A 23937-nucleotide genomic window follows, 5' to 3' on the forward strand; every position below is an offset into this window, starting at 1 on the left:
ACATGGCAGGAGGGATAGATGTGCAGCCGGAGGGATAGGGGCATGGCAGGAGGGATGGAGGGTGTAGCAGGGGGGATATATGTGCAGCAGAAGGGATGGGGGGCCTGGCAGGAGGGATGGGGGGCATGGCAGGAAGGATGAGAGGCATGGCAGGAGGAATGTTGCTGCTCCTGAGCCCCAGCAGGGACACTGGCCTTGTTCACTCTTCGGGGCGCATGGGCCAGCTGGTTTGCTGGCCACAAGAATGCACCCCGAAACCCCGGTGATTTGCCCCTGACTTGGCCCTGAGTCAGGCAGCAGCAGCCCGGGGCCGAGCTGCACCTCACGCAGCCTGTACTTTGGACAACTTGGAATGAGGGAGTGGGGACGCGGCATGTGGGGCACTGATTGCAGGGTCGGGGGCTGTGGTGTCGCACCCCATTCCTGCTCCTCAGCCTTTGCCCCAGGGCATCCCCCCTGCCCCAAACTCTTACCTGGGGGTCTCCCTCTGCCCCTTGCCCTGCCCCATGGCCCTGCCTGGGGTCTGCCCTGCCCCACACACTTGCATGGAGGGTTCTCCCTGCTCCACAGCCCTGACTCAGGCACCCTCTCCATCCCCTGCCCCACAGCACTGCCTCAACTCTCCCCCCTGCCCCTTCCCCTGCCCCACAGCCCTACCTAGGGTCTCCCACTGCTCCTTCCCCCGACCCCACAGTCCTGACCAGGCATCCTCCACTCTGCCTGCCCCACAGCCTTCCCTGGAGCATCCCAGTAACCCACAGCCTTGCTTGGAGTCTCCCCCTGCCCCACACACCTACCTAGAAGGTTCCCACCACCCCACAGCCCAGACTCAAGCATCCTTCCTTTCCCCTTTCCCTGCTCCACAGCCCTACCTGGGGGTCTCCCCCTGCTCTTTCTCCTGCCCCAAAGCCATGCCTGGGGTCTCTCCATTCCTTCCCCTGCCCTACAGCCCTGTCTGGTGTATCCCCCTGCCTCACACACCTGTATGGGGTATCCCCCTGCCCCACCCCCCTACCTGGGGGTCCCCTCTGCCCCATGCCCCCATCTGGAGTGTTCCCCCTGCCCCACAGCCCTGACTCAGACACCCTTCGCTTCCCCAGCCCCACAGCCCTTCCTCGGGGTCTCCTCTGCCCCACACACCTACCTGGGGGTCACACCCTGCTCTGTTCCCTGCCCCACAGCCCTGCATGGCACATGCCCCTACCCTACACACCTGTATAGGGTATTCTCCTGCACCCCATTCCTACCTAGTGTGCCCCCCTGCCTTTGCCCCACAGCCCTCCCTCAAGTCTCCCCCCTGCCGCTATCCTGCCCCACGGCCCTACCTGGGGTCTCCCCTGCCCCACACACCTGTATGAGATCTCCCCCTGCCCCAAACTCCTACCTGGGAGGTCCCCTCTGCCCCACAGCCCTGACTCAGGTGTTCTCCCCTGCCCTTACCCCCTGCCCCACAGGAGTCACCCCCAATCGAGTGTCTCTGCAGCTGTGGGTTCCCCATGGGGTGCACGGCTGGGCACCCATCATGTGCCTGTTTGTCTCTGCTTGTGTGTGGTCATCTGTCTGTCTCTGCCCGTATGTCTGTCCGTCCATCTGTCTGGGTGTGCAGCCGTGTGTCAGGGTGTCCCAGCCGGCAGAGGGGGTGCGAGTTTGTGTGTGTGTGTGTGTGTGTTTGCGTGCGCGCCTGTGCACACCTGCGCCCTGGGGTGGCGGCCGCAGCGCTCTCCAGATCCACCTCGCTTTGGGGTGCTGTGGGGTGGCCAAAACCCACCCAGACCAGATCCAGGGTGTTTGAGGTGCCGTGGGGTGGCAGAAGCTCATCCAGCCCAGATCCAGAGTGTGGGGGAGTGGGTGTTGTGAGGTACGAGAAGCCTAGCCAGCACTAATACAGGGGTTTCGGGGTACCACGGGGTGGCAGACAGGCACCTGGCCAAGATACAAGGGGGTTTGGGGTACCATGGTGTGGCAGAAGTCCAGCCATGCCAGATAAGAGGAATTTGGGGTGTTTGGGGTGGCAGAAGCTAAGCCAGCCCAGATACAGGGGGTCTGGGGTGTCAGAGGGTGACTGAAGCACATCCAGGACAAACACAGGGGTTCTGGGGTGACATAAGCCCTCTCAGCCAAGACACAGGGGGGGCAGGGTAGCAGAAGCCCACCTGGAGAGTATATAGGGGTTTTGGGGTACCATGGTGTGGCAGAAGCCCACCCAGCCAATATACCAGGGTTTTGGGGTGCCATGGGATGCCAACAGCTGACCTCACCATATTTGGGGGGTCAGGGTGCTGTGGGGTGGCATAAACTGACCCTGCTGACCATGGGGGATCAGGGCACCCCACCAGATCCTGGGTTTTGGGGCACTGTGGGGCACCCAACCGCAATCTCCCCTGGTTCTGGGGTGTTGGGCGGCTGCAGGGCCCAGCTGCGGGGCTCCCCCCGTTGGGTGCCTGAGGAGGTAGGACTTTCTCAGCATCACCAGCCGCCAGCATCCCGCTGTGGTTAATAAGTTGTAGGGGAGATTTCGGGAACGTGAGCCTGTGTCCGACCACATTCCAAGGCCACGAAGGGGGTGGGAAGCGAAATACAAGCATGAGGACTTCTAATGGGGAGGCAAACCTGCCCCCCAGCAACCACAGGGCTGCGTGGTAGGAGCACACCTGTCTTGGGGTGGGTTTTCTTTTCCCTACACCAGCTTGGGGTGACGAGGTGCCGCTGCTGGGCGGTTCCACGTGTTATCTGCTTCCTTCAAGGCCAAAATATATGAGCAGGATGAGTACAGACATTGATCATGTGGGGATTCCCAGCAGGGTGGGAGCAGGGGGGGTCAGGTCACGGGATGCCCCCCACCCGACTCCCCCCTGCACCCACCCTGCCAGGCAGGGATCACCCATGGGTGCCCTTCCCAGGATGGCAGCGTCACAGCAGTGAGCATCATGGTGAGCTTGCACTTTGCACAGTGATGCAAAGGTGCATGGTGTTCACCGAAACCTGGTTAAACGTGAGCGCTGATAAGGGAATCCAGAAATAACCCAAACCCTGACCCGCCAGCACCTCCAGCACAGGGGGTGGGAATGGCAGAGCCAAGGGATTTCCAGGTACCCAAAGCAGGGCTGGGTGAGTGCAAATGAGCCTGGTGGCTCCTGAAATCATGGTGGTGGCAGGTGGCATCTCTCTCCCCCTCCCGCCCTTCTCCGGTAACCAGGCGCCATCTCTGCAAACAAAGGGGAGGGTGTGGGACGCGGGTGATGGTGACGGAAGAGCGGAGAGGAGCGTCCAGCAGTGAAACCCCACCCGGGGCGGGCGCTGGCGTTGGCCCCGCCAGCCCTTATAAAGCGCAGGTGCACCCAGGTGTAAGCTGATCCCCCAAGGGCTGCGAGCGGCGAAGGGTGACGGTGACGGTTTTGGTCCGTGAGTTCCTCTCCGCCATCGTCAGGAGAGCGGCAAGCAACCCGGCCACCATGTCGATGGGCCTGGAGATCGGTGGGGTGTCTTTGTCGGTGCTGGGTTGGTTGTGCAGCATCATCTGTTGCGCGTTGCCCATGTGGAGGGTGACGGCCTTCATTGGCAACAACATCGTGACGGCCCAGATTATCTGGGAAGGGCTGTGGATGAACTGCGTGGTGCAGAGCACGGGGCAGATGCAGTGCAAGGTCTACGACTCCATGCTGGCCCTGCCGCAGGACCTGCAGGCCGCCCGCGCCCTCCTGGTCGTCGCCATCGTCTTGGCCGTCCTGGGCTTGCTGGTGGCCATCGTGGGCGCCCAGTGCACTCGTTGCGTGGAGGACGAGAGCACCAAAGCCAAGATCACCATCGTCTCTGGCGTCATCTTCCTTCTCTCCGGCATCATGACGCTCATCCCCGTCTCCTGGTCGGCCAACACCATCATCCGGGATTTCTACAACCCGCTGGTGCTCGACGCGCAGAAGAGGGAGCTGGGCACCTCGCTCTACGTGGGCTGGGCAGCCTCCGCCCTCCTGATGCTGGGGGGGGCCCTGCTCTGCTGCTCCTGCCCCCCCAAAGACGACAGGTACCCCGCCGGCAAGGTGGCCTACTCGGCCCCGCGCTCCGCCGTCACCAGCTACGACAAGAGGAACTATGTCTGAGCCCCGCCGGCACCTCTCGACGGCCCCTGCGCCCCAACCCCACCCCGGCACCCTCATCACCCTCTGCGGGGAGCGGCGGACGGGGACACTGTGGCGGGGCGGAGGGGCGCGAAGGAGGGGACGGGGCAGCTGTGGGGTCAGGGCTGGGCTGTGTAAATAGAGACGGTTTCGGTTAAACATGAGGCGGTTTCGGGTCGGCGGGAGAAGTGGCGCCCGGAGGTGTCCCTGCCCGACGGGACGCGACGGGGAAGGGGACCGTGAACCCCCCCCCCCCCGGGTCCCCCCTGTCGCCACCGGCCAGGCTCCGTCTGTCCCTGTTACGCGTGGTCTGTATGGTTACATTGGTCAATAAACCTGTCCTGTTTTGGTACCCCAGTGTCCTTGGACCTGGGACAGATCCCAGCACGGGGGAGGGGGGCAGATCCCGCTGGATTGGGGGGGTGGGAGGGTGAGACGGGATCCCAGCAGGTCCAGAGGTGGGGGCAGATCCCACTGGATGGGGGCGGGAGTAGGATCTCATCAGTGCAGGGGGAGTGAGACAGGATCCTATGGGGCAGGGAGGGCAGATCCCACTGGATTGAGGGGTTGAGAGAGGATCCCACTGGGTCAGGGCATGGAGGGCAGGATCCCAACAGGGTGGGGGTGGGGGGAGCAGGATCCCACTCGATCCGGGGTGGGGGGAGCAGGATTCCATCGGGCCCAGAGGTGGGGAGGGAGACAGGATCCCACCAGTTCGGGGGGAGGACGGCGACACAGGATCCCAGTGAGTACGGGATGGGGTCAGGATCCCATCGGGTCCTGAGCGGGGGAGAAGGATCCCGCCGGGTCGGTGGAGAGGGATGTGTGGGAGGGTGCCGGATCCCAATGGATCCAGGGGCGAGGATAGGCATCCACCGGGTCCAGGGAGGGGGGCAGGATTCCATCCAGTCGGGGAGGGAATGGAGGCCAGGATCCCCTCGGGATTGAGCGGGGAGCAAGATCCCCTTGGGCCTAGAAAAGGGGGCCAGGATCCCAACAGGTCCTGGAGGAGGGGGGGGGGGGGGGGGGGACAGAATCCCAGCAGGCCCGGGGGGGTCACAAAACACACAGCGGCCCCGGGGCTGGCTTGGGGGGGGGCCCATGGCGGGCGGGGAGCCGGGCAGGGACCCCCAGACCCGGGGGACCCGGGTCTGGGGGTCCCTGCCCGGCTCCCCGCCCGCGATGGGGTCCGGTCCCGCAGCCACACGCCTGGGACAAAGTCTGCAGCGCGGGGGTGGGAGAGGCGGCCCCGGGCACGGCCGCTCCCCGGGGCTCAGAGCCGCCTCCGCCACGCTCGGGCGGGCAAAGCGGACAAAGCCGGGGGGGGCGGAGGCTTCTCCCCGCGGCTCCTCCACGATCCGGCCCCCCCCCGAGGTCGGTAACGGGGAGAGGGGGCGGCACCGGAGGGGGCGTGGTCATAACGGAGGGGGCGTGGCCACCCGGCGCCGCGCGGTCCTAGCGCCCACACCCCCCCCCCCCCCCGCCTCCCGCCGCCGCCATGTTGCCTTGCCGGGTCCGGCTCCCCCCGCCGGCAGCCGCCGCCGCTCGCTCGGTCGTGACGTAAGGGCCCGGCCTAACGCGAAGCGAGGCGGGGGGGGGGTGGGGAGAGGGAAGCGCCTGGGCCCCGCTCGCAGCCGTCGTGCCGCCCCCGGAGCCCCCCCCCCCGCCGGTGGCGCCGCCCCCAGCGCCGCCATCGCCACCTCCGGCCGCGTCCCCAGCCGCCCCGGTCGCCCCCAGCCCCTCTCCCACAGCGCCCCCGGGCCCAGCCCTGTCGCGTCGAGCCCTGCCGGGGGCCACGACCCGGGCCTGGGCCCCCGCACCCCCCGCCCCTCGCTCCGTGACCGCCCCGCAAGGCCGCGTCGTGGCCCCGCCCCGGCTCAGCCCCCACGCCGCCCCCTCCCGCAGGGCCGTGTCGCTGTCGCACACCGAGGTTGGCTCCGGCGGGGCCCGCCCGCCCCTCGTGCTGCTCCACGGGCTCTTCGGCTCCCGAAACAACCTGCAGAGCGTGGCCAACGCGCTGGTTCGGCGGGGCTGCGGCAGGGTGAGGGGGAACACGGACCCGGAGAGGGGGTCACAACCCCGGGGAGGGGGGACACAGCCCCACAGGGAGGGGGACGCAGCCCTGCAGCCCCACAGGGAGGGGGGACATAGCCCCGCAGCCCCACAGGGAGGGAAGTCGCAGCCCCACAGGGAGGGGGGCTCAGCCCCACAGGGAGGGGGGCCACAGCCCCGCAGCCCCACAGGGAGGGGGGTCGCAGCCCCACAGGGAGGTTGGTCACAGGCCCACAGGGAGGGGGGTTCGCAGCCCCACAGGGAGGGAGGGACATAGCCCCACAGGGAGGGGGTTCACAGCTCCGCAGCCCCACAGGGAGGGGGTCGCAGCCCCACAGGAGGGGAGACGCAGCCCCACAGGGAGGGGAGACACAGCCCCACAGGGAGGGGGACACAGCCCCACAGGGAGGGGGACACAGCCCCAAAGGGAGGGGGGTTCGCAGCCCCACAGGGAGGGGGACACAGCCCCACAGGGAGGGGGGGTCGCAGCCCCACAGGGAGGGGTTTCACAGCCCCTCAGGGAGGGGGGACGCAGCCCCACAGGGAGGGGGTTCACAGCTCCACAGGGAGGGGTCCTGGGCAGGCAATGGCCGTGGTGACACGGTGCCCCTTCCCTGGGCAGGTGCTGACGCCGGACGCCCGGAACCATGGCTGTAGCCCCCACAGCCCTGTGATGAGCTACGAGGCGATGAGCCTGGACGTGCAGCACCTCCTGCACCGCCTGCGCATCCCCCAGTGCATCCTCCTGGGTCATAGCATGGGTGGGAGGACTGCCATGACCTTGGCACTGCAGCGGGTGGGGACTCCTTGCCCTCAGCCCCATGGGAGGTGGCTTCTCTCCTCCAGGGTCTCCTTGCCTTCAGCCCCACAGGAGGGGGCTTTTCTCCTCCAGGGTCTCCTTTCCCACAGCCCCATGGAGGGTGATTTTTCTCCTCCAAGGTCTCCTTACCCTCAACCCCATGGGAGGTTTTCTCCAGCAGGGTCTCCTTGCCTTCAGTCCCGTGGGAGGTGGCTTCTCTCCAGCAGCATCTCCTGCTTTAGTGCTAAGCCGGGCTACAGGAGCAGGCTTGAGGGCTGTGTCCACCAGCCCTGTCCCTCACTGAGCTTGGGGACCTCATGTGCCATGGCACAGGGAGATGGGAGCTCCAGAGGGGCTAGAGGCTGGGTGGGACCAGAGCCCCACTCCTGGTCCTGCTAGGACCTATCTGCCTCACTTCTGTCCCCAGCCAGACCTGGTGGAGCGCCTCATCTCTGTAGATATCAGTCCCGTCTCAAGTGCACCTGTCTCGGAATTCTCTGACTACATCACTGCCATGAAGGCGGTGAAGATCCCAGATGGGGTGTCCCGCTCTGCAGCGCGGCAGCTGGCTGACGAGCAGCTGCGGCCTGTGGTACAGGTAGGAAATGCTGCTTCTTCGATGGCATTTCTGCTCCCAGCTCACCCCTGGAACCAGAGCACAGAGCTTCAGGGCCACTCGTCCCATCCCTGCTCCCACACTGCTGGCCTGGGCAGCGGGAGGACATCTCAGCAGGAGCAAGGGGAGGTTCAAGGAGGCCAAGTGCAATGTCCTGCACCTGGGTTCTATACAGGACAGGGGATAACGTGGTTGAGAGCAACCCTGAGGATAAGGGCTTGGGGTGCTGGGGGAGGAGAAGCTTAACATGAGGCAGCAACATATGCTCACAGCCCAGAAACCAACAGTGTCCTGGGCTGCATGCAAAGCAGAGGGACCAGCAGGGAGGGAGGGGATTCTGCCCCTCTGCTCCACTCTGGTGAGATCCCATCTCGAGCCCTGTATTCAGTTCTGAGTCCTGAGCACAGGAAGGACATGGAGGTGTTGGAGCGAGTGCAGAGAAAGGCTACAAGGATGAACCAAGGGCTGGTGCACCTCCTGTACGAGGTCAGGCTGAGAGATTTGGGGTTGTTCAGCCTGGAGAAAAGAAGACTGCAGGGAGACCTTAGAGCAGCTTCCAGTGCTGAAGGGGGCTCCAGGAAAGCTGGGAAGGGGCTCTGGATCTGGGAGGGCAGGGAGAGGATGAGGGGGAACTGTTTTGAGCTGCAAGAGAGGAGATTGAGATGACATCTTAAGGAGAAAGGTTTTGCTGTGAGGGTGAGGAGGCCCTGGCCCAGGTTGCCCAGAGCAGTGGTGGCTGCCCCATCCCTGGAGGTGTTGAAGGCCAGGTTGGATGGGGCTTGGAGCCCCTGATCCAGTGGGAAGTGTCCCTGCTCATGGCAGGGGGGTGGACCTGGATGAGTTTTGAGGTCCCTTCTGACCCAAACCATTCTATGGTTCAAACAGCCTGGGCACCGGGCAGAAGGGGCTGTAGGGGAGGGCCGGGGGTGCCAGGACAACTGGAACACTTGTTGCTTTTACTGAAGAGTGTACGATCCCCTGTGTGGCAGCTCCCACAGATCAGGCAGTATCTTCTCACCAACCTGGTGGATGTGCAGGGCCGCTACGTCTGGCGGATGAACCTGGAGGCCATTTCCAACCACTTGGCAGATATCATGAACTTCCCTGTGTTCCACAAGCCATACCCTGGCCCTGCACTCTTCCTCGGAGGATCCATGTCACCCTATATAAGGTAGGACTGGAGAGAAGGGGTTCCGGGTCTGTGATTTGACCCCTTGTACTCTTCTGCAGTTGCTAAGGGTGGGAGGAAGCCCATGACGTGGGAGAGGGTCCTGGAGGAGCTCTCTCCCTCCAGCAGCTGGTGACACCAACGTGCTGGAGAGCAAGTGGAACAGGGATAGCCCCAGGCTTTCCCCACAGGGAAGCGGTTGTGGTCAAACCTGGGGTCCCCCTCTGCTTGAGGAGGGTGAGGGAAGGATGGGTGGACCTGGCTGGACCTCTGACCATGCTTTCCATGGCACATTTCTCTGTCCTGCAGCTCCAAAGACTACCCAGAGATCCGACGCCTCTTCCCCAAGGCCGATGTCCAGTACATTGAAGGTGCGGGCCACATAGTCCATCAGGATAAGTTTGAAGAATTCATCACTGCTGTCCTGAACTTCCTGCCACCACCGTAGTGCGGGAACCTGGGTGTCTGCAGACACTGTGTGGGACCTGTGGAGCTCTGGGCAGTTACACAGGACTCCAGGCTCTGTGAGGGGGGATCCAACCTCAACCAGGTTTGGATCCGGCTGGCAAGGCCTCCTCCCATATCAGGTCGCCTGGAGCTGGAGGGGAGAGGCACCTCCATCCCACTGAGCTCTCCTGCCACCCTGTGTGATGGCACCAGGACGTTGTCCCCCCTGTGCAGCCTGTCATGCCTGCACTGGGGTCTCTTGAACATGGAGGGGGGCAGGAGAGCCCTCTCGTTTTCCTGCTGCCAGACCCACCTGTTAGTGGATCTGGCTGGGACTTCGCAGAACATGCAATAAATCCAAGGCAGAAAATGGTTTGGGTGTGGCCAAAGGGCTGGAGCTCAAGTCCTGTGAGGAGCAGGGGAGGGATCTGGGATTGTCCAACCAGGAGAAGAGGAGGCTGAGGAGAGACCTCATTGCACTCTGTGGCCCCCAGAAAGGAGGTTGTGGTGAGGTCTGGTGGCTCTGTGGTGGGTGCTGGGCTCTCTTCGCAAATAACAGGTGATGGGACAAGAGGAAATGGCCTCAAGTTGCACCACGGGAGGTTCAGATTGGACATTAGGAAAAAATTCTTCACCAAAAGGATTCTCAGGCCCTGGCAGAGGCTGCCCAGGGAGGTGGTGGAGTCCCCATCCCTGGAGGGGTGTAAAATACGGGTGGATGAGGTGCTCAGGGGTGGTTCAGACACAGGCAGGTATGGTTGGACTCAATGATCTCAAAGGTCTTTTCCAACCAAACCGTTTCATGATTCCATGACGGGGAGGGCGGTGGGAAGGGGCTGGGCCCATACGAGCTGTGGAGGCAGCGCTGCAGGACACAGCTTTGAGGATCTTTCCTGGCTCCCAGAGGACACTCCGTCCTTCCTGCACCTCCAGAGCAACCAGAGGGTTAGGGGGTGGAGAGGAAGCTGTGTCCTGAGCAAGGAGATGCTGCAGTCCTGCCTGGGGAAGGCAGAGAAATGCCCCTGGTGGCCGGCATCCCCTCCTCTGTGGGGGATGCGATTTCCCGCAGCCTGCCTGCTCACAGCAGCTCCCACAGGCTGTGAGGACCCACAGGGGTTGCAGGTAGAGTAGGGGCCTCTGACATGAAAACTCCTTCATGAGATGATGAACAAAGCCAGAGATGGGGCAAAGTGGCTGTGGGGGTGACAGATGGTGTCGCAGTGGGGTCAGGCTCTGGCCAGGGATGGTTAAGAGGGAGACGCTGCCCAGCTTTGCATGTGGTGCCTCAGAGCCAGGTGTCTTGGTTGCTCCCTGGCAAGTGCTTGCTTAGCCTGTGGTTGGAGGCCACAAAAGACACGGAGGAGAGGAAACCAAAGACTATTTTATTCAAAGTTGGTTTATAGTGGCCTAGCAGAGGGGCACAAGGGGCTGGTGTGGAGATGGCTTCTGACAAGCTGGTCTGGGCTTTTCCTCTTCTCTCTCACCATGAGTTTGTGCATGCTGCTGTGTTACCCCCAAATCCAAATGCTTTTTCTGTGCATCTATTATGCTTTTGCCTGTGAATAACATTAGGCTGAGAAGCTCCTGAGACACAGATTACTGAAACAAGTTCCTTGAGCATGGTCAGCTGAGACATGGAGATGGAGCTAGGCCACTGCCCAACCCCGGCTGCCAGCGCACAAGTCTCGTGAGGAGCAGCTGTTTAGCCTGGAGAAGAGGAGGCTGAGGGGAGACTTCATCACTCTCTGCAGCTCCCAGAAAGGACGTTCTGGTGAGGTGGGTACTGGTCTTCTCTCCCAGGCAACAAGTGAATAGACAAGAGGAAATGGCCTCAAATTGTGCCAGGGGAGGTTTAGATTAGCTATTAGGAACCATTTCCTTAACAACAGAGTGGTGAAGCCCTGGCAGAGGCTGCCCAGGGCAGTGGGGAGTCTCCATCACTGGAGGGGTTCAAAAACCCTGTGGCTGTGGCACCTGGGGACATGGTTTAGCAGGCACGGTGGGATTGGGCTAGCAGTTGGACTGGATGAGCTTAGAGAGCTTTTCCAACCTTAATTCTCTAAGTCCTTTGGGTTACTGACCGAGCTGCGAGATCTAAAGCTCAGGAGCAGTGGGGAATTTCTCCCTGCTCCTTTTTGCTGGCCAGGTGCAGGGTCTGGGGCACAAAAGGCTGATGCAGAGGCTTGAGGTGAGGAGACTCACTGCGGGCAGGAGATCAGCATCCTGGAAAGAGGTAGAACTTGCGAAGCATTGTAACCCGTTCTTGTGCTGGCAACTGCCGAGGGAATTTTCCAAAGGAGTATTGGACCTGGGGTGAGAAAGAGAGTGGAGAGAAATGACAGCAGCTCCATTCCCAGCATGGGAAGCGTGCAGGCAGCCAGGAAGCATCCCCAGGGGCTTCCCCAGGGTGTGTGTCTGGTAGCACAAGGGTTGCCATGGGCTGTGCCAGCAGGCTGGGCTCTTGCATGCCCACCGTGTGGCAGAGTACTGGTGCCTCCAGAGATCCAGCTGACCCTCCAGGCTGAATCATGGAATCGCTAGGTTGGACAAGACCTTGAGATCATCGATTCCAACCGCACCTGTCCACTACTAAGTCATATCCCTAAGCATTTTATCTACCCATATTTTAAACCCCTCCAGTGATGGGGATTCAACCACCTCCCTGGGCAGCGTCTGCCAGTGCCTGAGAACCCTTTTGGTGAAGAAATTTTTCCCGGTGTCCAATCTAAACCTGCTCTGACGCAGTTTGAGATCATTCCCTCTTGTCTTATCCCCTATCACTTGCAAGAAGAGACCAACACCCACCTCACTACAACCTCCTTTCAAGCAGCTTTAGACAGCAACAAGGTCACCCCTCAGCCTCCTCCAGGCTAAATAACCCCTGCTCTCTCAGCTGTTCCTCATAACCCCTGTTCTCCAGCCCCTTCCCAGCTCTGTTTGCTTCTCTGGATGTGCTCCAGCCCCTCAATGTCTTTCCTGGAATAAGGGGCCCAAAACTCAACCCAGGATTCAAGGTGTGGCTTCACCAGTGCCGAGTACAAGGGCAGACCACTATTTGACAGAGACTGCTCCTGAGGGGCCTGTCCTGCCTGGCGCTCTGCTCTCAGCACCTGCAGTGAAGTACAAAGCCGTACCTTTCGGAAGAGCTCCTGGATGTCACTGTTCCAGGCATGGTTTTGAAACTGCTCTATCAGGCACTTGATGAAAAGGGAGCCAGTTACTGAGCTTCTCCAGGAGACAGTGTCTGCGAAGACAGAGAATGCCATGAGTGATTGTCCTGCTGTCCCTCACTGCCACAGCGATGAATGCTGGAGCAGGTGCTGGAGCAGGAGATTGGGGCGCCCTCTCCAAGGTTGTTATATTTGGCCCACCCAACCCACAGCATGGGAAAAGGACAGGGCATCCCAGGGAAGAGAACACCTGAAAGGCAGCACCGTCGTTGCTCTCAGCCAGCACAGGTTCACAAGAGGAAGGGCCTACTTGACAAACTTAATTTTTTTTCTAGTCTCTTCAACTGAGAGGAGACTGAGTGGAGACCTCATTGTGCTCTGCAGCTTCCTCACATGGGAAGGTGGAGCAGGCACTGAGCTCTCCTCTCTGGCGATTAAAGACAGGAGCCAAGAGAATGGCAGGAAGCTGTGCTGGGGTGGGGGGGGTTAGGTTGGACATGAGGAAAAGGTTCTTCCTTCAGAGGGTGGTGGAGCCCTGGAACAGCTCCCAGGGAAGCAGTCACGGAGCCAAGGCTGACAATATTCCAGAAGCGTTTGGCCAAGGCCCTCAGCCCCACGGTGTGAATGTTGGGGTGTCCTGTGCAGGGACAGGAGTTGGACTCTATGACAACTTGGGATGTTCTAAGATTCCATGAAGATGGAAGTGATGTGAATATTCTCTTCAGGCCTCTTTGCTAGCATAGCCTGGAGCCGTCTGTGAGCCAGAAGAGGAGAGTGTTCCCTGCTAGGCACTGCAGAGACATAAATTGGCTAGGCAAGTGTGGGCAGAGCTGGTAGGGAGGACTGGAGATGGGGCAAGGGAACGGACACAAAGCTCTGGCCGTGGTGCCACTCGGAGGGATCAGTGGGTGTCCTGGTGCAGCCTTGTACCCTGGCATCAGGGGTCATTGCCTTCTCCAGAAGCTGCGTTGGAGCACTGCCCAAGCAGGTCAGAGGGAACCTGCCCCATGGAGGAGGCCCGTGGCCCTCGCCTGCCTTTGGGTATGGCATCTACGTCCAGGGGCTGCTTACCGGGTGTGGAGGAATGAAAAGTGGCAAAATCACTCTCCAGGTGGACTTCACAGACTGCATCATCTTCCAGCCCTGCAGGGATTGTGGGAGAGGAGCTGGTAGTGGGCATGGCAGCATCTGCGGAGTCACTCACCATCACGGACCCTACACGGGCTGGGAAGGCAGAGCCAGCTGTCAGAAATGATGAGGTGTCCCGTCCCCACCCCGGGCTCAGGGCTCGCGTGCCCCAGCAGGCATCTCATAGCGGGACCTCACCTCCACGGCAGGACTGGATAATGACCACTTTGGGTTTGCCCAGCAGCGCCTGGCAGTGCTTGTTGTTGAATTCTTTGTAGATGGTGTCGAGGGAAAGGATGTCTGTGGTCTCGTCTCTGCTCTTCGTCCCGCAGAGCCCAGCCCTGACCCCATGGGACATGAAGACCAGGAAGGTGCTGTCAGAGGTGAGGTGCTCTTTACGATTTGCAAAATCCTTCATGACTGTAGCCATCTCCTACAAACCATCACAAGGAAGGTAACATCAAGTTGTGTGGAGACCCAGCCATCAGCTGAGGGCAGCAGCCACTGCCACTGGGGACAGAGGTGTCCCCATGGTGCCTGGGCTCCCCATCACCAACACGTGCAAGGAAGGTCTCTGCACTGATCCCAGGGCCATTGGCAGCTGCTTTGTGCAGCCCTGACCTGAGAAGTTAAGTTGAGATGGACGTCCACTGCATAGCCCAGCCCTTCCAGCAGCTTCGTCATGCCCTCCACGTCCACTTCAGCCCCATTGCGCCGGCTCAGGTGCTCAAAGTCAATATTGCAGATCAGCAGGGCCCTGCGAGTTCGTGTCTCCTGGGGTAAATGGATGGGATAGATCTGCAAGGAGTGAGGGAGGTAGCGCTTAGTGGAGAAGGGGTGCGGGGCACTTTTTGTGAGGGGCAGCTAAGAGCAGAGAAGCCCCATGGGTGCAACAACCACATTGCCCTGTCTCAGGGGCATCTCCCCACATCTGCCCTGCCCCGGGGTCAGCAAGGACCCTGGCTCCCCTCAGAAGCCACTGCCCACTCCAGCCCCTACGTCCTCTCCTCTGCCCGCAGCACCTGGTCTCCCAGTGTCTCTCTGAAGCGCTGGTAGTCGCCCAGGCAGCACTGCCGGATCCACTGCTGGCCCTGGGAGCTGGCTGGGAGCTCAGGGGGGACCTCGGGGTCAGGGGAGGTTGGCTGCACACTGGGGGGCCCTGCAAGCAGAAAGCCCCACAGTTACAGAAAGCCCCACAGTTACACTGGGGAGCGCCTGCAGCCAGACAGGAGGCTCGCAGGGCCCAGACAGAGGAGAGGAGCTGGGCTTTTCCCCATGGGGACTCGGTGCCACAGAGCAGGGACACCAGGGATCCCCAACCACCCCTTCCCTTCGAGCTCAGGCAGCCACCAGGGCCAGGTGCCCTCTCACACCCACCAGAGGCAGCGGGAGCCCCGGTGTGGCTGGATGCACATCACGGCCCCGCATCTCTCACCCATGTCATTGAGCAGACGCAGATGCTCCGCCAAGTTGCGATCGCGATTCCTGAGGCTGGTGATGAAGATCCTGCTGGCCTTGGAGCCCTTGAGGAGCACGTTCTCAATAAGGCAGCGGGCCTTGTCGGCGCGCACCTTGTGTTCGGCGCGCACCTCATCCGCCTCCTCGAGGTTCAGCACCCGTTGATGCAGCAGGTCGTCCAGCAACTCTGAGATCACCGCATTGCTCACGCGGGCCACAAAGGATTTCCGTGCGTTCCAGAGCCGCTCCTCTGCAGGGTGGCCCCATCAGTGCCTGGAGCCCCCATGCCACAGCTCCTGCTGCCCCACCACCCGCTCTGGATGCTTTTCCCTTCCCCGTCACCTCCCCTGGGTGCTGATCCCTTTCCTAGTGAACCCACCCTTCTTTTTCCCCCACTGCTCACCCAGCACGCTGCTCCCTTCCTCAGTGCCCACCCGGGGAGTTCCCCTGCCCACCTCCCCCTTTCCCCACAAACCCACCAAACTTCCCCAGGGAGCACGTGTGCACAGAGCAGGGCCCCAGCTACTGAGGCACCGAGCATAGAATCACAAAATCATAGAATCACCACGTTGGAAAAGACCCACAGGATCATCGAGTCCAACCATTCCCATCAATCACTAAACCATGTCCCTCAGCGCCTCGTCCCTTACCTCCAGGGAAGGTGACTTAACCCCCTCCCTGGGCAGCCTCTGCCAGTGCCCGATGTCCGTTTCCATGAAAATATTTTTCCTGATGTCAAGCCTAAACCTCCCCTGGTGGAGCTGGCGGCCATTCCCTCTTGTCCTGTCCCCTGTCCCTTGGGAGAAGAGCCCAGCTCCCTCCTCTCCACAACCTCCTCTCAGGTAGTTGCAGAGAGCAATGAGGTCTCCCCTCAGCCTCCTCTTCTCCAGGCTAAACACCCCCAGCTCTCTCAGCTGCTCCTCGTAAGACTTGTAGCATCCTGCATGCCAGGCCGTGTCCTTGAGCGTCGGCCGGCCAGGATGAGCGGGATCCAAGCAGGGTGTGGGCACAGCCCTGTCCCATCACACAGTCCCAGCCCCGCTGGCCGCACTCACCCGCCATAGCCGCTCAGCCCTGATGAAGAAATGGCTGTGCTGGAAAAAACGAAACTACTGTGGCTTCATTTCCTGCTTCTGGGCCACGGCCGTTCTCCACCCACAGCCCAGTGCCAGATGTAGGTCACGGGCCAGACTCACAGAATCACAGAATCACAGAATAACCAGGTTGGAAGAGACCCACCGGATCACCGAGTCCAACTGTTCCTACCAAACACTAAACCATATCCCTCAGCACCTCGTCCACCCGTGCCTTAAACACCTCCAGGGAAGGTGACTCAACCACCTCCCTGGGCAGCCTCTGCCAGTGCCCAATAACCCTTTCTGTAAAGAATTTTTTCCTAACGTCTAGCCTAAACCTCCCCTGTCGGAGCTTGAGGCCATTCCCTCTTGTCCTGTCCCCTGTCACTTGGGAGAAGAGGCCAGCACCCTCCTCTCTACAACGTCCTTTCAGGTAGTTGTAGAGAGCAATGAGGTCACCCCTCAGCCTCCTCTTCTCCAGGCTAAACACCCCCAGCTCTCTCAGCCGCTCCTCATAAGGCCTGTTCTCCAGCCCTTTCACCAGCTTTGTTGCTCTTCTCTGTACTCTCTCCAGAGCCTCAACATCCTTCTTGTGGTGAGGGGCCCAGAACTGAACACAGGATTCGAGGAGCGGTCTCACCAGTGCCGAGTACAGAGGGAGGATAACCTCCCTGGACCTGCTGGTCACGCCGTTTCTGATACAAGCCAAGATGCCATTGGCCTTCTTGGCCACCTGGGCCCCTGCTGGCTCATATTCAGTCGGCTGTCAACCAACACCCCCAGGTCCCTCTCCTCCAGGCAGCTTTCTAGACAGACTTCTCCCAGTCTGTAGCACTGCATAGGGTTGTTGTGCCCCAAGTGAAGGACCCGGCATTTGGCCTTGTTTTTGACTCACGCCCCTCACATCCTCCTGCATGTGTTCGGTGTGTCCCTGGGACACAGGGGCAGCAGGAGTGCCTGCACACGGACCCAGAAAGTGCGGGGTGAGGAGGAGCCCCCAGCCCTCCAGCACTCACGGAGGCGCAGGGCAGTGCTGATTGTGGCCCCAGCACCAGGCAGAGATGGCCGGGCTCCACTGGGGACAAGAGTCCCCTATTATGGAATCATGGAATGCTTTGGGTTCAAAGGATCCAAGGTCTGGCCTCACCAGCACTGAGGCCAGGGGACGATCCCTGCCCTGCTCCACCTGCACACACTACGGCTGATCCAAGCCAGGGTGCTGCTGGCCTCCTTGGCCACCTGGGCCACTGCTGGCTCATGTTCAGCTGCTGTTGACCAACACCCTCAGGTCCTTTTCCACTGGGCAGCTTTCCAGCCGCTCTTCTCCAAACCTGGAGCTGCATGGGGCTGTTGTGGTGCATGTGCCAGCAGCGACCCAGGGGGCCAATGGCATCTTGGCTTGGATCAGAAACGGTGTGGCAAGGGGAGGTTATTCTGCCCCTGTACTCAGCACTGGTGAGACCGCTCCTCGAATCCTGTGTTCAGTTCTGGAACCCTCGCTGAGGTTGGAGAGCAAGTCTTACTGGATGAGGGAAAGACAGTGAATGTGGTTTTCTTGGACTTCAGTAAAGCCTTTGACACAGTTTCTCACATCATTCTGCTTCAGACACTGTCGGCCTCTGGACTGGACAGGCGCACACTCTCCTGGGTGGAAAACTGGTTGGATGGAGGGCCCAGAGAGTGGTGGGAAATGGAGTTAAATCCAGCTGGAGGCCAGTGACAAGTGGTGTCCCCAGGGCTCAGGGCTGGGTCCAGCCCTGCACCCTTAGCAAGTCTGCAGATAACGCTAAGCTGGGTGGCAGTGTGGATCTGCTGGAGGGTCAGGAGACTCCAAAGGGATCTGAACAGGCTGGACCGCTGGGCTGAGACGAATGGCATGAGGTTTAACAAATGCCGGGTCCTGCACTTGGGGCACAACAACCCTGAGCAGCTACAGACTAGGAGAAGTCTGGCTGGAAACTGCCTGGAGGAGAAGGACCTGGGGGTGTTGGTTGACAGCGACTGAACGTGAGCCAGCAGTGGCCCAGGTGGCCAAGAAGGCCAATGGCATCTTGGCTTGGATCAGAAACGGCGTGACCAGCAGGTCCAGGGAGGTTCTTCTCCCTCTGGACTTGGCACTGGTGAGACCGCTCCTTGAATCCTGTGTTCAGTTCTGGGCCCCTCACCACAAGAAGGATGTTGAGGCTCTGGAGCGAGTCCAGAGAAGAGCAACAAAGCTGCTGAGGGGGCTGGAGAACAAGAGGAGCGGCTGAGAGAGCTGGGGGTGTTTATCCTGGAGAAGAGGAGGCTGAGGGGAGACCTCATTGCTCTCTCCAACTCCCTGAAAGGAGGTTGTGGAGAGGAGGGTGCTGGCCTGTTCTCCCAAGTGACAGGGGACGGGACGAGAGGGAATGGCCTCAAGCTCCACCAGGGGAGGGTCAGGCTGGACATCAGGAAAAAATATTTCAAAGAAAGGGTCATGGTGCCTGGCAGAGGCTGCCCAGGGAGGGGGTTGAGTCACCTTCCCTGGAGGGGTTTAAGGGACGGGTGGATGAGGTGCTGAGGGACACGGTTTAGTGATTGATGGGAATGGTTGGACTCGATGATCCTGTGTTTCCTTTCGATCCTAGTGATTCCGTGCTGTGTGTCATCCAGCACTCGCGCTGAACCTTTCATTCTCGGCTGCCATATCGATGGGGAACCCGGCGGCTGCTTCACTGCACCAGCCCCGCTTCCCGGGGTGTAGGGCGAGGAGCAGGGCGGGAATGGGAGGAGCAGGGCGGGAATGGGAGGAGCAAGGCGCTGATTGGCTGAAGCGGGACGCGCTGTGATTTCTCATTGGTCGCCGTGCGCTGGCCCCGCCCAACGACGCTCCTCGACCCCGGCCAATCGCGACGCGATTGGCCGGGGTCGAGGAGCGTCGTTGGGCGGGGCCAGCGCCCGCCGCGCTCATTGGCTGCGGCGCGCGGGCAGGCGGGGGGCGCGGTGGGGCGGCAGCGGCACGAGGCGGCGGCGGCGGCAGGAGGAGGAGGAGAAGGAGGAGGTGAGGCCGGGCTGGGGTTGTTCGGCCTGGGGAAGAGAGCTTAGAGCAGCTTCCAGCGCTGGAAAGGGGCTCCAGGAAAGCTGGGGAGGGGCTCTGAGTCGGGGAGGGCAGGGAAAGGACAAGGAGGAGCAGTTTGGAGCTGCAAGAGGGGAGATTGAGATGAGATCTTAGGGAGAAATGTTTTGCTGTGAGGGTGGGGAGGCCCTGGCCCAGGTTGCCCAGAGCAGTGGTGGCTGCCCCATCCCTGGAGGGGTTCAAGGCCAGGTTGGATGGGGCTTGGAGCCCCTGATCCAGTGGGAGGCGCTGGGAGTGGATGGGCTTTGAGAGACCCCTCCAAACCCAACCCATTCCATTTGTCAAGCTCCGCCAGGGGAGGTTCAGGCTGGACATTAGGAAAAAATTTTCACAGAAAGGGTCATTGGGCACTGGCAGAGGCTGCCCAGGGAGGGGGTTGAGTCACCTTCCCTGGAGGGGTTTAAGGGCCGGGTGGACGAGGCGCTGAGGGACATGGTTTAGTGATTGATGGGAATGGTTGGACTCGATGATCCGGTGGGTCTTTTCCAACCTGGTAATTCTATGATTCTATGTTAACTGTCTCATAAGTGTCCTACTGCTGATTTTGTTGGTGGCCTGAAGAAGGCTTTAAGGTAAAGCTGATGGAGAACACTGGCCATGCAGCCTGCTGAGCAGGGAGTGAGGGATCAGGGTGCTATGCTGTGGTCAGGCTGGTTTGGCGCTGGACTTTTGGCAAGGCTAGGCAGATATTGGCAGAGAAAATAATCTCCTCAGACCAATCATAGAATCATAGAATTATATGGGTGGACGAGGTGCTGAAGGACACGGTTTAGTGATGGATAGGAATGGTTGGACTCGATGATCCGGTGGGTCTTTTCCAACCTAGTGATTCTATGATTCTATGATATTGGCAGAGAAAACAATCTCCTTAGACCAAGTCTTTGACTAAGAGTGACACAAGGAGGGAAGGAGTGAGGCCTGTCCTGGGGATCAGGACCTTCGTTGGTGACTCTGTTGAACACAGAGCGGGGCTGGAGGTGGTGTTTGAGACTTCACTGCGCTGTGGAGGAGACAGTGCAGTAGCTCGGCGCTCGCTGATGCAAGATGCTGCTCCCAGGGTTTATTCCCATGTGTGGTGCAAAGGCTGGGCAGAGTGCGGAGGTGATGTATGAGGATGGATGAAAGGTGGAAAAAGCTGTTGTGTGGTGCCTAGAACTCTGTCTGCATACTTCAATGAGATAATTTGCAGAGGACTTGCAGAGGATGGAGTTGGACTGTGGGGTTCCAGTGTAGCTGATGGTGGTACTCCAGCATGTGCATAGAAGCCAAAGCACGTATCTTTAAATTATAGAGAATGAAGCCTGAGAACAAACTTCCCAGATGCTAGGGATGACTTTGTATTTGCTGGCAGCTTTTACATGAAGCCTCAATACCTTCTTTTTTTTTTTGATAGAAGTAATGGCAAGTGTTGCAGGTCAGCTGGCAGCCCAGGAATTCTGCGGTTGGCTCTGCTCGGGAGTTTGTAAGGCGCCCGTAGCATCTTTCAGGGCATTCGTTGGGAGATGAAGTAAACCAACTGGGATGAAGTCTGGGAGATAAATTCACAATTTTTACTTATTAATTCTAGGAACATTTGGTTTCCCCTTTCCTTTGCTGTGGTTGCAGAGCTCTGTTTACGCTGGCACTGAGTATTTTTTTCTGAGGGAGCTTAAAGAGGCAAATTTCCTCAGTGGTGTCAATGCTATCAGTGTAGCAGCAGCATCCTTCACGCCCTGGTGCTGTGCTGGCTGTGTCACTCAGCTCTCAGGTTCCTGGTGAGGAAAAATCATCCTGGGAAGCTCTAGGACTCAATCTTACTATGACAGAGAGAATGCCACTGTGCCGGTGTTTGTTGTTATCTCGTTCTGCCCAAATATGCGTTGATTTGCTTTTGTTTCTTGCTCCCATGGGGCTTTTCAATGTGACCCTTGTCCTGGCACTGGTGGGAGCGATAGGATTGCTGTGCAGTGCAATCCCTGTTACTGGTGGGCTGTGTCTCGCTGAACTTCACTCACCTGAAGGCAGGCACCAGGCCTGGGTGGCTCCTGCCCACCCTCTTGGTGAGGATTGCTCCAGGAGATGGGATGCCTCATCCATGAGGTGCTGCTTTCCTCTGATATGGTCTGAGGCAGAGTGGTCTCTGCTCCTGCTCTGACCGCTGCTTGTCCACGGAGGCTGCTGCCAGCCAAGGGAGAGTTGTGGGGAGTGACTGAAAGGGAGGCTTGAGAGAAAAGGATCTGTTTCTCAGGTGTGTGGCCACACTGGAATCGTGTATGCAATTGCGTTGGAGGTGACTGCATGTGGTGTAACAAAGAATATGGAGCAGTGGAACCCAGCAAAGGTTGTTTTTATCAGGGAGAGACTTGAGCAGGAGAAAAATAAATCAGTGCTGTGTGCTTGCACATCGTGCTCAGCTTCCCAGGAGAGGAACGCTCCCCAGGAATTAACAGCGAGCAAGCAGTGATGAAAGTTCATACTGTTCTCTTCCACCCTTGCTCACGCACCTTCACAGGCAGCTCCATCCAGGCACAGCTTCCCCCCTGTTGCTGTGTTTCTGGATTTCTGTGGAGGCTCGTATTGTGAGACTCCTCTGTCGCTGCTGCAGGGAAACAGCATTTGCAGAGCCAGATCCCTTTTTAGATAATGATGAATGGAGAGGAGAGCTATTTAAAAAATTACTTTGCTCTTAGCAAATTAGTGTAACGGAGTAATCCCCGCTCTAATCCCTGGTGTGCCTGCCAGGAGGGTGCCTGCGCTGCTACAGAGCAGGAAGGAATTTTGTCCGAGCACTGTAAGGGCTCCTCAGTGAAATAATTGTTTCCCTCTGTTCCTCTCTAGCAGAGCCTGTGCAGTTCCAAGCGCTCTCCGTGGCCCGAAAGGATAGGATTTCCCTTGGGAGGGATCAGGTGATGGGATTATAAATAGCAAATGCCTGTCTGGGCCTAGTGTTTGGCTGCTGCCTTGCTCTCTGCCTTTGCAACAGCTACAACTGCATTCACACCTTGTGGTCCAGAACCAAATCCAAGGAAATCCATCTTTCTGTTGGAGATGATGAGTTTTTGTGAGGAAGGAAGCTGCCCTGGCATGAGGCACTTCAGCTCTACAGCCAGAGCTTTATGCGTTGTGGGTGATTTGGGGGCTCCAGCAGCAGCAACACGCTGTGCTGCTGCATATACTGGGAAATCAGCTCTTCTAACTGGGAATGTGAGCTCAAATGAAACTGAAGCACGTTCAGTGGTTGAATCCCATTTGGAATGAGCCCATGTTACTGCTGGAGCTCATGTGATGGCACCGGGTAGCCCCGTCCCCTTACCTGGCTTCGATTGCCATACAGCTTTGCTTTATTTATCTCTGGTTTGGTCAATTTGGTGGCCAGGGTGATGCCTGTGAGGTCTATCCAGCCTCTTCCCGATGCAGCTCCCAGCTCTCCTGCTGCATTTGTGCTCAGCCTTCCTTGCACGCAGGTGCTGCCGCACAGCCTCCATTCTCCTGCTCTACCATGCTTTGCCTTGGAGCTGGAGGGGCTCATTCCTCAGGGTGTTGCAGATGGGGATCGGATTATCGGAATGATTTGCATGGGGTTGGTTTTGCAGCATCTCTGCAGACCTGAGTGATCTGCGTGGTAGATGGGAAGCAGTGTTTTCCCTTTCCGAGGGAGATAAAGTTAACGGACAGGACAACAGCAAAGCGGAACAGGCAGTTCCTGCTCTTGGCTGTGGGCAGGACTTTGCTGTTACTTTCCATTTTGACATTTTTGGCTCTTTCTCAGCTGAGAAATGCTCGCAAATCTATTCTCCTGGAGGGAGAAGCCTGTGAAAGGCTGATCCCAAGCAAGTTATGGGTCTGTATGTTCTATTTCAACACTGGTCACTGTACCAGCCTCAAAGACTTCTCTTTTTGTTGTGTGCATTTGTAGATGCGTCCTTCCTTCTGATCTAGAGCAACACCAATCTCTCTTCCCTCCTGGATTGTGTGGTTTATCTTCCAGGGGGAGTGTTTGCCCAGCAGTGCAATTGGCAGCGCTCCCTCATGCACTGTGAGCCCCGGGAAGGCTGATTCTCCTGGGTGTGCACAACACGGCTCTGGTTTTGCCAGTATTTATTGTCCTGGGGGAAAGCAGTAACTGTGCTGTCTCTTGCAAGGGTGAGAATTGGATCAGCTTGTGTTGTGGGGCACAGCATTCGTGGGAGGGATAGCAGTGGGGACTGGGATTTATCTTGGCCTTGGGAACAGACTTAGCTAGGAATGGGTTGTATGGGGCCCTGCTGGTAGCAGGGTACAGATCGGGCACCTCTGTCTGAGCCCAAGTGGTCTTGGAAGCCAAAGCTGGTGACTCTGGATGCAGCTGCTGCCCACTGTCAACTCCACCCCTCCCTGGAGGAGTCCGTCCTGGCAGGAGGCAGAGGGAGACATGGCTTACAACTTATCTACTTGGGGGCAAAGTCTTGGATCTGAACTTAAGCCCACATTCCCGGCAGGGTGTTTTCCAGGACTCAGCTGTTTTCCCTTCTGTGGCTTGGTCAGCACTGGCTGGAAAGTGGAGTCATTGTTCCTTTTCCAACCTGACCAGTTCTTCATTGCAAGATGATATTGTGGAAGTGTTTGCTCTGGCAGAACGTGCTTGGACGTGGCACTGATTGTGAGTGACAGCTTTATGGTAAGGACCCTCAAAATGTTTCTGCTTTATAGGCAGCTCAATAGCTTGGACTCTGCCAGGGTCTCCGGTGGCCTCCACTGAAGCTGAGGGCTGCTCCGAGCGAGGGTGCAGTTCCTATTGTTCTCTCTGGAAGCTTCAGAGGGTTTTGTTGGTTTGTTTTATTCTAGAAACTTGC

The 23937-nt window shown here is 59.1% G+C and overlaps 3 protein-coding genes across 4 annotated transcripts; 2 read left to right on the forward strand and 1 right to left on the reverse strand.

Annotated features, from left to right (window-relative positions):
* Positions 1–2769: 2769 nt before the first annotated feature.
* On the forward strand, positions 2770–4482 carry LOC138729472 (claudin-3-like). Its single transcript, XM_069873722.1, has one exon. It carries the CDS (start codon positions 3453–3455, stop codon positions 4095–4097), a length of 645 nt encoding a protein of 214 aa, XP_069729823.1. The 5' UTR covers positions 2770–3452; the 3' UTR covers positions 4098–4482.
* A 1120-nt stretch (positions 4483–5602) lies between these two features.
* Positions 5603–9570, forward strand: ABHD11 (abhydrolase domain containing 11). Its single transcript, XM_069874085.1, has 6 exons — positions 5603–5675; positions 6021–6156; positions 6790–6963; positions 7394–7564; positions 8572–8753; positions 9060–9570. The coding sequence occupies exons 1-6, from the start codon at positions 5614–5616 to the stop codon at positions 9196–9198; spliced, it is 864 nt and encodes a 287-aa protein (XP_069730186.1). The 5' UTR covers positions 5603–5613; the 3' UTR covers positions 9199–9570.
* Positions 9571–10573: 1003 nt separating this feature from the next.
* LOC138729574 (caspase-1-like) lies at positions 10574–16037 on the reverse strand. Of its 2 annotated transcripts, XM_069873896.1 has the most exons (9): positions 16009–16031; positions 14931–15203; positions 14518–14654; positions 14117–14293; positions 13694–13928; positions 13439–13591; positions 12332–12441; positions 11400–11505; positions 10574–10753 (listed from the first exon to the last, which is right to left on the reverse strand). In XM_069873896.1, the coding sequence occupies exons 1-8, from the start codon at positions 16013–16015 to the stop codon at positions 11413–11415; spliced, it is 1185 nt and encodes a 394-aa protein (XP_069729997.1). In that variant the 5' UTR covers positions 16016–16031; the 3' UTR covers positions 10574–10753; positions 11400–11412. The 2 variants fall into 2 exon arrangements, with proteins under 2 accessions (XP_069729997.1, XP_069729996.1); XM_069873895.1 differs by lacking the exons at positions 10574–10753; positions 11400–11505 and having other exon boundaries at positions 12083–12441; positions 16009–16037.
* Positions 16038–23937: the final 7900 nt, after the last annotated feature.

Source organism: Phaenicophaeus curvirostris, chromosome 21, assembly GCF_032191515.1.
Source record: "Phaenicophaeus curvirostris isolate KB17595 chromosome 21, BPBGC_Pcur_1.0, whole genome shotgun sequence".
Classification (NCBI taxonomy): Eukaryota; Metazoa; Chordata; class Aves; order Cuculiformes; family Cuculidae; genus Phaenicophaeus; species Phaenicophaeus curvirostris.

Excerpts from the sequence above, each read along its gene's own strand:
- LOC138729472 (XM_069873722.1), top strand. The coding sequence starts at position 3,453 with ATGTCGATGGGCCTGGAGATCGGTGGGGTGTCTTTGTCGGTGCTGGGT.
- ABHD11 (XM_069874085.1), top strand. The coding sequence starts at position 5,614 with ATGTTGCCTTGCCGGGTCCGGCTCCCCCCGCCGGCAGCCGCCGCCGCT. Across the intron at positions 6,157-6,789 it reads TTCGGCGGGGCTGCGGCAGG|GTGCTGACGCCGGACGCCCG; the intron begins GTGAGGGGGAAC and ends TTCCCTGGGCAG. Across the intron at positions 6,964-7,393 it reads TGACCTTGGCACTGCAGCGG|CCAGACCTGGTGGAGCGCCT; the intron begins GTGGGGACTCCT and ends TTCTGTCCCCAG.
- LOC138729574 (XM_069873895.1), bottom strand. Across the intron at positions 14,655-14,930 it reads GCGTCTGCTCAATGACATGG|GGCCCCCCAGTGTGCAGCCA; the intron begins GTGAGAGATGCG and ends TTCTGCTTGCAG. Across the intron at positions 13,592-13,693 it reads TATCCAGTCCTGCCGTGGAG|CCCGTGTAGGGTCCGTGATG; the intron begins GTGAGGTCCCGC and ends CTGCCTTCCCAG.